Source organism: Delphinus delphis, chromosome 16, assembly GCF_949987515.2.
Source record: "Delphinus delphis chromosome 16, mDelDel1.2, whole genome shotgun sequence".
In the NCBI taxonomy this organism is placed as follows: Eukaryota; Metazoa; Chordata; class Mammalia; order Artiodactyla; family Delphinidae; genus Delphinus; species Delphinus delphis.
Window position 1 is genome coordinate 13,472,424 of NC_082698.1, and position 16,074 is coordinate 13,488,497.

Sequence of the window (16,074 nt, forward strand, 5' to 3'; positions counted from 1 at the left end):
GTTATTGTCTCTTTTTTAATTAGCTATCTAGTGGGTTTGAAGTGGTAGCTCATTGTGGTTTTGATTTGCATTTCCTGATGGCTAACGGTGTTGAGCATATTTTCATGTGCTTATTGGCTTTTTGCATATCTTCTCTGGAGAAATGTCTATTCATTTTCTTTGTCCATTTTTAAATTAGGTTATGCTAGGTCCTTACGAGATACATGATATGCACATATTTTCTCCATTCTGTGGATTGTCTTTTTGCTTACTTGGTGGTATCCTTTGAAGCACAAAAATTTTAATTTCAGTGAAGTCCCATTCACCTATTTTTTCTTTTGTTACTTGTGCTTTTGGTGTCCTATCTTAAATCATTGCCTAATCCAAGGTCACAAAGATTGGCTTCTATGTTTTCTTATTAGACATTTAGGTCTGTGACTTATTTTAGGTTAATTTTTGTTGTGCGTTTTTAAAATGTAAAAAAAGGTGTTATGAAAAATATACAATGACTTATGATTTCAGGGGGAGATTCCAAGTATTATGCTTTCTTATTCCTGAATCCTGTAATATCTGTTGAGAATTTGAGGGTACTAGCTGGTGCATAGCCTTCTCTGCATGACCGTAAAGGCCTTTAGGTAGTTTGCTCTTTTGGACACATGGTGGCAGCAGAGCTTTGATGAATGAAAATTCTCATTTTCCTAAACTTAGAATTTTATAATTATGAATCTTCTTAATGCTCTTGGCAGTAAATTGTTGAGCAGTAAGTTTAAATTGCCTTTCAGATTAAAAATTATTTAATTTTATGAACTTTTCTTTGCCATGAGTTTATTCTGACTTTTCACGTTATGAAACCAGTTTGTGAGGTATGGACATGATTTGCTTGAGTTCTCCAACCTTAGGACACAATTTTCTCTTATTACTCTAAGGTCTTTTAACCACTTTTCTTTCATTATCTCACTCCTATCCCTATGATCTTCGTGTAGAGATAAAGTAATAGAGTAGCAGTCAAAATGTTGATTAATGCTAAAGATAGTCTAAAACTTACTCCTAAAAACATTGGCAGACTTACATTCTGACTTAGAAGAGAGATAATATAGAAGTTGAGCATGTGGGTAACAGTTTTTTCCTTCAATAAGAAAAACTGCTTTATGTCATCTCAAGATTTGACCCAAGATTTCCTTTTTAGATCTGAATATTAAACAGTAAAATTAAGTGATACAATTATTCCTTGACAGTTATTTTCAAGATAATAGAAATAATAAACATTTATTGAGCACTGACTGTTTGCTAGACACTATGCTAAATGCCTTATATGCATTGTCTTTTATTCTCACAACAACTCTAAGAGGTAAGTTTTATTTTTGGCCTGAATTTTCCAGAGGAAGAGATGGGTTTAGAGAAGTTAAATAATTTGCCCAAGGTCCCATTAGTAGGTAGAGATGTACGTGTATGTGTGTGTGTTCATAGCAACTATATTGTACTATTTTGTGTTTAATTTTTACAGATATGGTATCATACTGTATATATGTATCACTCTGCAACTTATTTTTTAAATTCAAATCTATAGCTGCTTTGAAAATCTATAGCTTTTGCTACTGTGTATAGATATCTGGTCAATTTGTTTACCTCATGAATAGATACTACTTTCTATTTCTTTGATTTAGCTGCTGAATAACAGCTTGTCCTAGAATTTCACCTAATTTTTAGCTTTACTTTTCCAGTAGAGGGTATATAAAGTGTTTAATTAAATTTTTTCCTCTGTTAACAGAGTAATTTATTACTTTTTAGTATAACGATCAGAAAGAAAAAGTTTAATACATATAATTGGTATAATAGTCCCCTTGTTTTATTTTATACTGCAGGTTACTTATTTTTGGATCCTATGACAGAGAGGCAAATATTCATTGCACACTTGAGCTGAGCAGTGGCCTTTGGGAAGAAAAACAAAGGAGTTCTATTAAGACGGTAAATAGATTTGCATAGCTTTACATCTGTATAAAGTTTATATTCTATAAGTGTTATTTTATTAATATTTCTGTATCCTAGAGTTATTTTTGGTCATATGCAAATAATTATGAATAGCTCTTATTTGTCTTGTTGCAATATATCCATAATAAAATGAATCATGTAAAACTATAGTATTAATTGCTTGCATAAGAAACCTTGTCTAACTAATTTTCCTTTTATAACTTTTCCTTTTGTAACTTTTTAAAAACTTTTCCTTTATAACTTTAAATTTTATAACTTTATAACTTTCCTTTTATAACTTTAAAAAAAACTTTTATAACTTGTTTCATAATTGTGGAATCAGAAGGAAATGATTCTGAACACCTTAGAAAGCATGTAAATTCAGAGCATTCATTCATTCATCAGATATTTCATGAGCACTTACTTTGTACCAGGCACTGTGTTAGATGCTGGGGAAACAGTTCAAGACAAGAGACCCTGTTTTTGTAGTGCTGTCATAGGGAAGAGGTTTGATAATTGTCTGCCTGTAGAGAGAAAGGATTATAGGAGGATGGGGTAAACCTGAGAGATCAGATCAGTTAGGAGGTATTTAGGGGGATGTTGTTGGCTACTTTAACTAGGTGGTAGCCAAAGAAATGGAAAGAAGAGAATGGATTTGGGACATACTTTTGGTGTGTGAAGGACTTAGAGTTCCAGTTTCTTTTTTGATCTCTCTCAAAAGAAACTGTCACCTAAATTGCAAGACTTTGAAAAAAATGTAAAGGCTTTTAAAATATTTTAAGTGCTATAATTAAAAATACACAAAAACAGTGCTTTACTCTCAACATTTTGTTAAAATTTTATTTATTTATTTTTGGCAGTGTTGGGTCTTCGTTGCTGCATGCAGGCTTTTCTCTAGTTGCAGCGAGTGGGGGCTACTCTTCATTGCTGCGCCACGGGCTTCTCATTGCGGTGGCTTCTCTTGTTGTGGAGCATGGGCTCTAGGCGCATGGGCTCTAGAGCGCAGGCTCAGTAGTTGTGGCCCACAGGCTTAGTTGCTCCACTGCATGTGGGATCTTCCCAGACCAGGGCTTGAACCCATGCCTCCTGCGCTGGCAGGCGGATTCTTAACCACTGCACCACCAGGAAAGGCCCTCTCAACGTGTTTTAATTGGACTTGTTTGGGTTCTTTGGATTCCTAAATGAGTAAAAATTGTCACTAGTTATTAGCTAATTTGTTGAGCTAATAACCAACAACCAAACAACTCAACCAAAGTTGAGTTGGTGTTTTCTTAATATTCTGCATAGCAATTTTAATAGCAGTTATGTTGTGCTTCTTGGAATTTGCATAAATCTAGTTGTCTATTAAAGATTTTAGAGCATTTATCAAGATGTTGTCTGCAGAATTTCTTTATTAAGCCCATGAAGTTTCACAATGAAAATAGAATCCCAGAATTTTATGGCTGAAATAGGGAAGAAAAAAAAAATCAGTGTCCTAAAGGGATCCTCAGCCTTTTTTTTAAAGAAAATTTATTTAATTTATTAAACATATACTGAAATATTGGGCTGGCCAAAAAGTTCGTTCGAGGTTTTTTTTCACACCATCTTAGGGTTTGGTAATAATAAAATTCCAAGAGTGATTTTGGGACCCCCCAGACCTCTCCAGAGTTGCTTTTAGTCTGTTTTAAGGTAAGATCTATTTAGCACGTCAGTAGTTTTTTGCAGGAATAAATTATAGTTGTGTTCTTTAAAGCTCTATTTAATAAGTTAGATGTTAAGCTGCTTCTATCACATTTAACTCTTAGTGGCAGTATAGCAAATCCTAATGATTATTATTTGTAGCCAGTATTTAGGAAAACTCTCTCTCTATTATGTCTTCATTATACTGGTGAATAGGTACTTTTGAACTGTACTTACTACCTAGCTGTTTTATAGTAGTATTAATGTGCTTTTTGGTATTTCTGGGATAGTCTGTTATTCTTCATAGCATTTTAAAAAATAGTTACAAAAAAAGAAAAAAAAATAGTTACAGTTCTCTTAAATAGATACATAAGCATATTGCCATGCTCTCAAAAATTATGACTTTTAATGGTTATGTGGTATTTTTTTGGATGCCGCTTTGACTTTTAAATTGTTTCCAATTTCTCCATGTAATAATTGTGAACATTCTTATATAAAAAATTGAGCAGTGTGAAATTCTTTTGGAATAAATAGAGTAATTTTAATGAGTATGGGAAGGTAGTGAGAAGTAAAGCTGGAAAGGGAGGATGGGCTGACCCCCAGAGTTTGAATGTATGACAGTAGCTGGGAGAATAGGATTTGGGGCATGGGAATGACAGGGTCAAAATAGTTTTTTTTCGGAATATCTCCCCTTTCTCTCATGGTTGTTCATGCCACCTTTAAGTTACATCTCAAGCAGTTTGGATCAACTCCTCAGAGAAAATAACCAGCTTTATAATTTGTTCTGAAATAAATAAATACATGAAAAAGCAGTATTGTTTTGTCTACGTATGAAATGGTCATAACTTGCCATTGCTATTGGCATTTTCAGTTTCCTTTATTATACTTGCAAAAATATGAGATTAGACAGCTTTAATATTTTGTAGCAAAGGTTAGTAAGACTTTAATCTGGAGTCATAATTTTAGATCTCAGCATATGTCATAGGTAGTTTTGGAGAAGGAATTCTAGGTTACTAATTACATCTGGTGTCAAAAATGTCAGCAGCACTGAAGTGTCTCCAGGCACTGAATTACATATGTCTGAATTTAATAACTCTAGGGAGGAGAATTAGAGTGTTTCTCAAGATTACACAAAGCATTACAGAATAGGATTTGATAATTTGAGATACATTGCAAATTTGGCTAGGAAAAAAGTACATCATTAAAAAAATAAGTATGCTAAAAAGTATTTGAGTTTAGAATCTATCTTTGTATAAATAAATAATTCAGATTTAGGGCTTCCCTGAAGCCCTAATGGGGCAGTGGTTAAGAATCCGCCTGCCAATGCAGGGGACACAGGTTTGAGCCCTGCTCTGGGAAGCCCGTGTGCCACAACTACTGAGCCTGCACTCTAGAGCCTGTGAGCCACAACTGCTGAGCCCATGTGCTGCAACTACTGAAGCCCGCACGCCTAGAGCCTGTGCTCCGCAACAAGAGAAGCCGCCGCAATGAGAAGCCCGCGCACTGCCACGAAGAGTAGCCCCTGCTCACCGCAACTAGAGAAAGCCAGCGTGCAGCAACGAAGACCCAATGCAGCCAAAAATAAAATAAATTAAATAAAATAAATAAAATTTAAATAATAATAATTAAGGTTTAAATCCATTTTTTTAATTTTGAAATTTATTAAGTGAAGTTAGCCACCAATTTCAATGAATATGCAGAATGAAAGAAAAATTAATTACGTATTTTAAATATGCCTTTGAGTTTTTCAGACATTTTTTAAAGCATAATGTACCTTATCATGCTGTTAAATTAGGGAAGATCAATAATAGATGGAAAGTTTTATTTGTAGTATTTTCACAAATATGGGGTGGGGGTGGAGATGTGTTGGGCAGGTGTGGAGATGGAACAGTTGTAATGCAATAGCAGCGAGTCCTAGCAAAATCTAATGAATAGTGGCTTAAGCAGGAAAAGGAATTATCTGTCTTGTGTGATAAGCCCTGGGTTAGTATGGCAGCTCAGCAGTATTATAGTCAAGGAGCATAGCTTTTATTGGCTTTCTCCTCCATCATCCATAGCACAGGGTTTTTGTCTCCACGGTTGCAAGATGGCTAATGTACCGCTAGGTTCATCTTTCAAGAAAAAGGGTGAGGCGTAAGGCATGCCAAAGAGACATGTCAGCCAGGTTTTGGTTTTTTTAAATGCTTTCCTAGAAGTTCCACTTATATCTCATTGGCTAGAACTAAATCACGTGGCCTCCCCCAGCAGTAAGGAAGTATGGGGAATCATTTTAGTTTTTCAGCCTTAGTAGAGGTAGAAGGCAAGGGAAAAAGAGTTACGAATGCCTTTTAGGAGGCCAGTCCACAGTCTTGCCACAAGAAAAATTCAAATTTATTTGATGACTTTTTATTTTTAATGGAATTTTTCTTGAATTGGGATATCAGGGAATAGTTGAAAAGAAGAATTTAATAAATACCCTGCATAGAACCTACTTCCTATTTATTAGATATCTGAGGAAAGTTTGGATCAAAATCAGACACTTAGGTCAGTGCCCTGCTTATTAGCTCATGTGCACAATGAAAGAGCTCATAGGGTAAATGAGGTACTTTGTGGTAGTGTTTGTTCCTTAAAAATAATAAATAAGGAAGATTCCTCATGATAATCCCATAAGATTTGATAGCAAATAAATTAGAAATTAGGCTTAAACAAAAATTATAAGATCATCTTGCAAGAGATGAGAGGGCCAATACTAAAAATATGTTTACCTACACCAAAAGAGACAGGGCACTTTATGATTTATTTCAGTCTGTTGCATTATGCAGGTTTGGCGATGATAATTTGCTTCCCTTTCACTAAGGAAAAAATTCAAGGAGTTTTCAGATTTTAAAAAAGTTTCAGGCCATGATATTTCAGTAGGAAACTATGAAAACAACTGTATAACTCTACAATTTATAGTACTTATCAAATAACATTCACAATAAAATTAATCTGACATATATTAAACATATTGAGTATATATAATCATTATTATATGCATGGTAAAGCAAACAGATCTCATAAATGTCACATAGACACACATAGTTTTTAAGAGCGAGAGATCCTGAGTCTTACCCTCCCAGAGTTGGAGTTCCCTCATCTTTGACCACCCACTTGCTTTACCCTTAGCCCCAGACATAAAATAGGTTATCAGTAAATGTTCTTTTCTTTTACTCTCTCTCAACTATCCTGCCTGTACCATCCATGTCTTCTCTTGCATCATTTATCCCCACTGTCACTGGAGTCTTCAAACATTGTTTTATTCTTGATGCAACCTGGAATTCTTGAGGCCATTTGGAGAGAAGAGAAGAAGGCACCATGAATATGAACTATGGAACCTCCGAATCCGGGAGTTCTGGAGTAGAGGAAAAAGGACTGGGGGCCTTTTGGCACCCGGCTGTTCAGTCTAGTTCTTCCCCTTGTTCTCCATTCTGAATAAAAGGAGTTATGAAAAGAGTTTTAATTTTAAAAACAAGCTTTTTAATGTACTCTTTTTTTTTTTTTTTGCGGTAGGCGGGCCTCTCACTGTTGTGGCCTGTCCTGTTGCGGAGCACAGGCTCCGGACACGCAGGCTCAGCGGCCGTGGCTCACGGGCCTAGCCGCTCCACAGCATGTGGGATCTTCCCGGACTGGGACACGAACCCACCCTCCCTGCATCGGCAGGCGGACTCTCAACCACTGCGCCACCAGGGAAGCCCTAATGTACATTTTTTGATACTAACCCTATTCCCTCTCCTTCCACCCTACCACAGTATGCACTCAGACACTTACTTGATAGCAATTGTCCTTTGTAAGGGTCAAGTCTTTCCTTCTCTAATTAGAGATAGAAAGCTAAAAATCTAACTTGTTAAGTCAGTCCATTGGCATAAATATGTCACTGTCAAAGAGGAAGGAGGAATATCGATTTCTTCCTTTGAAGTGGAGATGAATTAAAAAAGAATCTTCCCTGAATATATTAGGTGGACAAAAGAGAGATCCTGGAACAGTCATGTGTTCATTGTAAAAAGAAGTAGAAGCACTTCATGTCTTATGTAGCCCAGTATGCAGGTACCAGAGGGAACTATGGTTAAAGATATTAGGAAATGTCATATTTCAGATCTGTCTGAAAAATAAGAAGTAATAAATTCCTGAAAAACATTCAGCAAACAACTTGGGGAGAGTCCATAAATAATAATTTGGAGCTCTTAATCAGAATGAACGTATTCCTTTCAGAGGGTTGTATGGTGTCAGCTGGCAACTTGAAATTGGGCACTGCTATAAGAAGGGCTTTAGATAGGGTCTACTGCACCCAAAATTATGAAGTCAGAAGCATTATCTAGAGTCTAGACTTTATCTTTTTGTTTGATTTGAGTGGTACTTTTCCTTCTCTGTACTGCTGCTTCCCTATCAAAGCCTCATTTGTTTAATATATATAAATTTATTTATTTATTTTTGGCTGCGTTGGGTCTTTGTTGCTGCATGCAGGCTTTCTCTAGTTGTAGAGTGCGGGGGCTACTCATTGAGGTGGCTTCTCTTTGTTGCAAAGCACGGGCTCTAGGTGCGTGGGCTTCAGTAGTTGTGGCACGTGGGCTCAGTAGTTGTGGCTCACAGGCCCAGTTGCTCCACAGCATGTGAGATCTTCCCAGACCAGGGCTCAAACCCGTGTCCCCTGCATTAGCAGGTGGATTCTTAACCACTGCGCCACCAGGGAAGTCCCAAAACCGCATTTTTTGAAAGGATCTGATTCTGAGAAATAAATAATTTATATCAGGTTCCCTTCCATTTTCTTTTAAACATAACCTTACAATTAGACATTTGAAGAGATGATGCCTACTTTCTAAGAACTGTCAGTGTAGGGAAAGAGACATTTGAACCAAATATGTCACATATGTAATACTTAAGAGTCTATGAAATATTGATACTTTTACCATATACAAAGAGCCAGAGTCTTTTGCCCATAGGATCTGTACTTGCTCCCTTAAATCCCACTACCTCGAACAAAACTAGACTGTGTGTGGTATTCTGATAATTAGGAGACAATTTGGGAATGGTGTTAGTGGAATCATTTTAGAGCAGAGGCAAGGAAGGCTCTGAAACTATGGGGAGATGGAATTTGAGTGGAAAGGCCTTCATAATAAGATCAGCCATGTTTAAATGCCAAAGATTGAGCCTGATAATATGCCTTATCATAGAGTTCAGTGAGTCTCCCTTTACTTCCAGAGTAGAGGTTAGGGCCACTGAATACAGGAAACATTTGGTAGAGGGAAAGTAGTCATTTTGGAGAAAATACAATGTATAGGGAAATCTTTCCTGTCTAATATGAAGATGCTAAACAAGCATATAGAAGAAATGGAAACAGTAAATGCATTCTTAACTTTCAGAAAGCTTTTGATGAAGATCCATACCAGAGGTTCCCAAATCATCTAATTACTAGGAGAATATTTTGTCACAGATAGATCTGCATTAAGGATAGGGGAAACGGGGTAAAAATGACCAGGTGTGATATCCTGAATGATTGAGTCCGGGACTTTGATCAGTTTTCACAAACGATCTAAAACAGCACTGTCCAATAGAAATAAAATGCCACTTAGGTAATTTTAAGTTTTCTTCCAGCCACATTTTTTAAAGTAGAAATTCACAAGTAAACAATTTTAGTAATCTTTTATTTGACCCATACACCTAAAATATTGTTATTTTCACATGTAATCAACATAAAAATTAAGGAGATTTTTTTTATAGTCTTTGAAATCTAGAGCGTATTTTACACTTATAGCACATCACAATTCATCCTAGCCACACTTCAAGTGCTCAGCCACATGTGGCTAGTGGTGACTGTATCAGACAGCACAGATGTAGAAGGAGCAACGTACAATGTAATATTCAGATTTGCACATGTCATTAAACTTCTGTCGATAAAACATGCCAAGTTAAAAGGTACAAAATTGAGAAAGCTCTCTCAGGACAAATATGTAAGAAAGAATTCCAAACTGCCTAAAATATGTGAGATCTAGGGTCCCTAAAGAAATAGTATATCATTGTACCTCCAAAACAAGACAACTTTTCATTAGAGTGGGTGTCACAAAATGAATATGCTTATTTTAAAACTATGAAGTTCTCAGAGAGAATAAATTATTTGTACATTTCTGGTTTCTATAATACAAGAAATTTATAATTGCTAGATAAGGTGGGGAGAAAGAACTGAACTTTATATGGAAATGAGATAGCCATATAAAGATAAATGGATGGGAAAAAATTAATGTTCTTCAGCTGAAAAGACAAAGGTGGGTGAATGATTAACAGAAGCATATAAATATAAAAAGTAAACAATAGAATGATCAACAGATTTACGGAGCAAGGAACTAAGTCTCTGGGTCTATGAAGATAAATCTCATAGCGCTAATGATAATTACATGCTAAATGCTAAAAGAAGGGCACTTAAAAGGTCTTTGGTAATACTGCATACTACGTACTTGCTGATAGACTTTGCAGGAGCACAAATATGCTATATTCTATTTATGCTATGTGTCCTGCACCTAGTAGAATTCCTGGCATGTTGCAGTTGTTCAATGAATGTCCTGGGAGGAGGGAGGGGAGGATAAGTGGCCTTCATGGCTCCATACTTCTCACAGGACAGGCTCACCATGCTTCCAGCTTCTGCTTGATGCTCCAGCCCCTGGCCTCACCTAATACTACTACTTCCCTCTGTCCTTCCAGCCGAAGGGTGGTAGTGACTATCTGAGACAGAGTTGCTTCACTGTCTCCTGTTTGGTTCTCAGTTCTTCCATCACTGAGTAGCCATTTCCTCCATTTAAAGTCCTTCTGTTTCAGATATTGATGTGTGTCTGCCTTCTTATCAGTCCCTAACTGACTCACCAACCAATCATCATTTCTCTGGGAAACTTTTCCTAATGAGCATGAAACTCTTTGGTAATATTTATCACAGTTGGGAGTTTTCATTTATATTTGTATGATAATTTGATTGGGGTTATCTCTGCCAGTATCTTCCTTTACAGCAGATACCATGATTGTTTTTGCTTTCAGCACTTGGCATTTAGTGGGTACTCAGTAAATGTTTTTGGGAACACTGAAGCTGTCTGTTTAGCTATGAGCCTCCATTTACCCTTAACCTTTTTTCTTCCAAACTTTCAGCGTGACGTAGTCACATTTCTGTCTGTTTTCTTCCTTCAAGGCTGTCTCTGTTGTATGGTTTAAGCAAATAAAAATGTTTAGGTTGAGGAGGTCCACAAAATTAGATTTACTGCTCAGTATTCCTTCTGTATAAAAAGCCTGGTTTTTAGAGTAAGGAGTTTACAAATATGGTACATAATGGTATAATGGCATTATTTAAAATATCAAAAGAACTTCTTACCCAATGCGTGTAGTTCAGCATAGCCTAAATAAAATGACTGTGGGATCTAAAATTTTACTTGCCTTACTTCCCTTTTAGTTTTGGAGAGTTTTAGAAGTTTTTGCTGAATGATATTTGTCCATGAATTATTGAGTGTACATACAAAGAGTCTCAAAGAACTCCCTAAAGAAATGTGGTTTCAAGTAGGAACATCAGAGACAGACAAATTTATAAATACATTAGGCTAGATGCTTCAGAGTTGGCATTTTGGTGTGTTTGTTTAAGGCCAGATGCCTTGCGGATAGTATTATTTGGTGCTCCTATTTAACCATTTGCCATTTACAGTCTTAATCTTGTCAAAAGGAAGAGAAAGATTAAAGCAAATAAAGCTTTTTTTAAAATGTCAGTTTTTATGAAAACCCTGGTTTAGTTCCATTTGATAATATTTGCGAATACAGTAGGGACCCAATGAAATTTTAGCCATATGTAATGTTCTATAATTTGGCTTCTTAAATAAACTAAATGCCTTTGAGCTTTAGTAGTAAATCCTATTCAGCATTTCCACTCTTAAAGTTCATCTTGGTTAGAAATGAGGGATGCAGTTTTCTGTCTCATATTTTCTAAGTGTGTTTAATATAATTGTGAAATTCTGTGAAAAGAGTAGAAACTTAGGTTAAAATATAGAAGTGTCTCCAAATCAAGTCAGTGTAAGGCACTGGGTATGAGAAAGAAGAAACTGAGTATGAGGTGCAAGGCAATGAGAATGTGGTCCCTTCCTTCAAGGAGGAGGAAATAAGATCAACAGTGTGATGAGCATCAATATTACTATAGCATATGAATACTCTAAGAGAGTTTCATAATAAAGTACTATGAGGTTCCATTGAAGGGGAGATAGCATTCTTTTGGAAAAACCAGGAAAAAATATTTTGAGGTGACATTTGAGCCAAGCCTCACGGTATATATAGGATTTTAAAATGGTAGTAAGGAGGGCATTTCAAGGTGGAAAACATGGGGTAAACCCAAATAAAGAGTATGAATGTTTGAGTATGTTTAGGGTACATTGAGTCATCCAGGTTGGCTGAAGAGTATGGTAATGCTGGAAGATCATGCAAAACAAGAGTAAAAGGATTGGACCATGTTGTCCAATTAAAGAAGTGCTTTAAATACCAGCCTAAGAAGTTTGGCTGTTACTCCCAGACAGTTAGCAGTTATGGAGGCTTTTAAAATGAAAGTAATCTCATCACAATCTTGCTTTAGGCAGACTTGGCTCTCACTTTGAGACTTAGCTATTTCACTTATTGACAGAAGGATATTTCATTTATTGACAGTCCCCAAACTATCTCATCCACAAGTATTTTATTCCTCTATAAAATGGGAATGATAGTGCTTCACATGGTTGTATAAGGGATAAATGAGACTCTGTATATTAAAATGTCCAGCACATATCTGGCATATAGTAGGTAGTAAGATGTTTACTAGATCTGGCAGCAAATGGGTAAAGTCAAGGGTGATTTGACAAGGGGAAGACTTGAAATAGAAGAGGTGAAGGGTAATGAAGGTCTGAAACAGAATGGTGGTGAAAATGAAAATAGAATCATTGTGGCTTGGATACCACTGGAAATGGAGGGGGTTTTGGAGAATGAGAGAGGAAGCCAGAAAGACGAGAGCCATGAGGAGGGAGAAGGAAGAAGACGAAGGAGATCTCATTCTGGATGTGTTGAAGTTGAGGTACAGTGATGGTCAAAAGTCAGTCGAGGGCTTCCCTGGTGGCGCAGTGGTTGAGAGTCCTCCTGCCGATGCAGGGAACACGAGTTCGTGCCCTGGTCCAGGAAGATCCCACATGCCGTGGAGCGGCTGGGCCTGTGAGCCATGGCTGCTGAGCCTGCGTGTCCGGAGCCTGTGCTCCACAACGGGAGAGGCCACAACAGTGAGAGGCCCGCGTACCACAAAAAAAAAAAAAAAAAAAAAAGTCCAGAGATGGATTTTTTTTTTTTATGTGCTGCTTTGATTATTCATTTTCATGTTTGTTTTTAATATTTTCAGTGCTGTTGATGAAAGTTTTAGTATCTGGTAAGTTGAACACTTTATTTCGGGTATATGCTCTGTTTTTAGATTTCTTTTTTCAAGTAGGATAAAGAGAAGCAGAATGGTTTCACAAAAGAATAATAAGAATCTAAATATTGTTTTTGAAAGAGCTTTTGAGAACAAGTTAAGGAAATAATATTAATGAAATTTAAACATTGGTTTTAATGAAACTTAAACATTCTGTTTCTTAGAACCCTCCAGTTCACTGCAATCCAAGTAAAACTGATTCACTAAGTTCATACTTTGTCATGAACTAAAACATTCCTATTCAAGGCACAGTAGCACCTTACCGTAGAAATCCATTTAGCCACATAGCTCATTTTCTGAGTCATACACTCAGATGCAGGATACAGAACTAGGAATTAAACAATTTAGAAAAGTGTTAGAGAGGTTTTGTCAGAGATCCTGCAGTGTATACAATTCCTTGCCCACGTGCTTTCAGTCCAGTGATATTTAGGAGCAATAACAAGATGTGAGTGATTTCTGTGTGCCTCTCAGGATTTTAAGATATATGCATTAACCATTTAATGCTTATAACAACTCCATGAGAATAGGCACTATTATCATCTCCATTTTATGTACGAGGAAACTGAGACACAGAGAGAAAGTAACCTACCCAGATCATCCAGCTAAGCAGGTGGTAAAAGCAGTCTGCACACCCAGAGCCGGTATTCTTCATTACTATACCATCTCCATGAATGGTGGCTTCAGGTCCAGCTCTTCCACTCAAGTTCTATGCCTGTGAACAAGTTATTTCATAATCTCTAAAAAAGAGATAGTAGTAATGGTTAAACACTTAGCCCAGTATCATGGTAACTGTAACAGTAACTATTATTACTGAACTTGACCCAAATGCCGCCTCTTTTGCTCCAGTGTTTTTAGTGCTATCTGATATTTTATATATCCTTATAAATCCCCCTCTCCCTTTTAAAACCTTCCTATAACAAGGGGAGGAGGACAAGGAAATAGCTTCCTCAAAGGATAGTGTTGTTTTAAGACAAGAGTTTCAAATGGTGACTTTTAAGAACTTCAGCAAGTTTATTAAAGGCTATTATAAGAAGGATAGAGATCAACTAGCTGTTGCCCATCTCAGCTGAGGGCATTGACAAACTTCTAAATTTCAGGAAGGTTTAAGACAAGTAAGAACTTCTTAGGAATAAAGAGCGTTAATGTCATAGCACAGTATAAAAAGTCTAGATGTCCATAATAATATAATTTTAGAACATATAGGAAGTAGTAGCACTCACTTTTGCATTTTAGTATAAATGTGAAGTTTATCATTTACTTATTGACGGTACTTTAAGATGCATAGGCCAAAAGTAAAACCAGGTTGAAATTTGTGTTATCATCTTCAAACAGCCAACTGGAAAGGGCAGCAACAACAATGCTTAATACATGTGCCCTGTTAAATGAGTATTTCCATAAGGTGTTGTGTATTTCTCCACATAAATATTGACCATAAATAGCATTTAAAGTGGGTTTAGGGACAGCTGCGTTTCCCATTTGTAAGCATGTTGATTACATTGATACTGGATTGTACTAGGCAAATATGTGGTTATATTTGAAAGCTGTTTATATATAAATAGTATGCTCTATACTGGAAGAGATAGTGTTTTTATTAATCACTGTAAAAAAAGACTACTTCTGGGTCAAACATTATATTTCTTTAAAGGTTATCAAGTGATTATCTTAGAGTATAGACAGATGGCTTGTTTTCTAAATGATGTGTGAGTTATCTTTCATAAATTGATCAACACTGAGAATGTTGTCAGAAGTCTAAGTAAGAAACCATTGAGCATAAGGAAGTAGCTATCATGAAGCAGAGTTTTAGTTTTTGTGGTGATACATTCATTTGTGAAATTGGAGGATACTTGCATATTTTAACAGTAAAATCAGTAATTTCTATAAGATAAAAGTGATATATGTTTGGAAATTGGTATGAGCTTTCTTTTTTTGCCCATATTAAAAATAAATTCAGAAGGCTATAAAGAAAACTGCAAAAGTCAGCCATAATCCTACTATCCAGAGAAACCACTAATAACTTTTCAGAAGAACTTTCAAGTATACACACACTATTCATGAGGTATGTTTATGGTTCTCTTTTTTTTTTCTTTTACATCTTTTTTGGAGTATAATTGCTTTACAATGTTGTGTTAGTTTCTGCTAACAAAGTGAATCAGCTATATGTATACATATATCCCCATATCCCCTCCCTCTTGTGCCTCCCTCCCACCCTCCCTATCCCACCCCTCTAGGTGGTCACAAAGCACAGAGCTGATCTCCCTGTGCTATGCAGCTGCTTCCCACTAGCTATCTGTTTTACATTTGGTAGTGTATATATGTCAATGCTACTACTCTGACTTCGTCCCAGCTTCCCCTCCCTGCCTCCCGCCCCTGTGTCCTCAGGTCCATTCTCTACATCTGTCTTTATTCCTGTCCCGCCCCTAAGTATGGTTCTTTAAATAAGAATAAAATGAGATTGTGTATTTTATAACCTACTTTTTTTCCAACTTAGCAATATACTGAGGGCATATTTTTATCTCCATGTACATGTATTATTGTTTTTATATCTGCATGATATTCCACTGGGTACCATAATTTATTTAACCAGTCATTTATTGATAAACATTTAGACTTTTTCCTATTTTTTTGGTGTTGTAGAGAAATCTATAATGGCAGTGTGTATATATTCATGCACATTTAAGTCATGGTTTGGCACACTTTTTCTATAAAGGGCCAGATAGGAAATACTCTAGGCTTTGTGGGCCAGATAGTAACTGTTGCAACTACTCAACTCTGCTGTTTTAACTCTAAAGCAGCCAGAGACAAATACATAAACAAATGAGTGTGGCTGTTTTCCAATAAAACTTTCTTAAAACAGCTATAGTTTGCTGACCCCGATTATGATTCCTTGATCAAAGATTATGCAAAAATAAAAGGCTAGTAATATGTATTTCAAAATTGCATCCCAGCTAGAATCAAGTCTATAAATTAGATAATAGTATTTGTATCAATGTTAATTTTCTGACCTTGATAATTGT

The 16,074-nt window shown here is 36.2% G+C and overlaps 1 protein-coding gene across 2 annotated transcripts in view; it reads left to right on the forward strand.

Moving 5' to 3' along the window:
- The window catches only part of PDZD8 (PDZ domain containing 8), a 99,317-nt gene that overhangs the window by 50,610 nt on the left and 32,633 nt on the right, over nt 1-16,074 (forward strand). For both annotated transcript variants that reach the window (XM_060033997.1, XM_060033999.1), the window contains one exon: nt 1,842-1,944. In XM_060033997.1, coding sequence (XP_059889980.1) covers nt 1,842-1,944 — 103 coding nt within the window. The remainder of the gene's footprint in view (nt 1-1,841; nt 1,945-16,074) is intronic.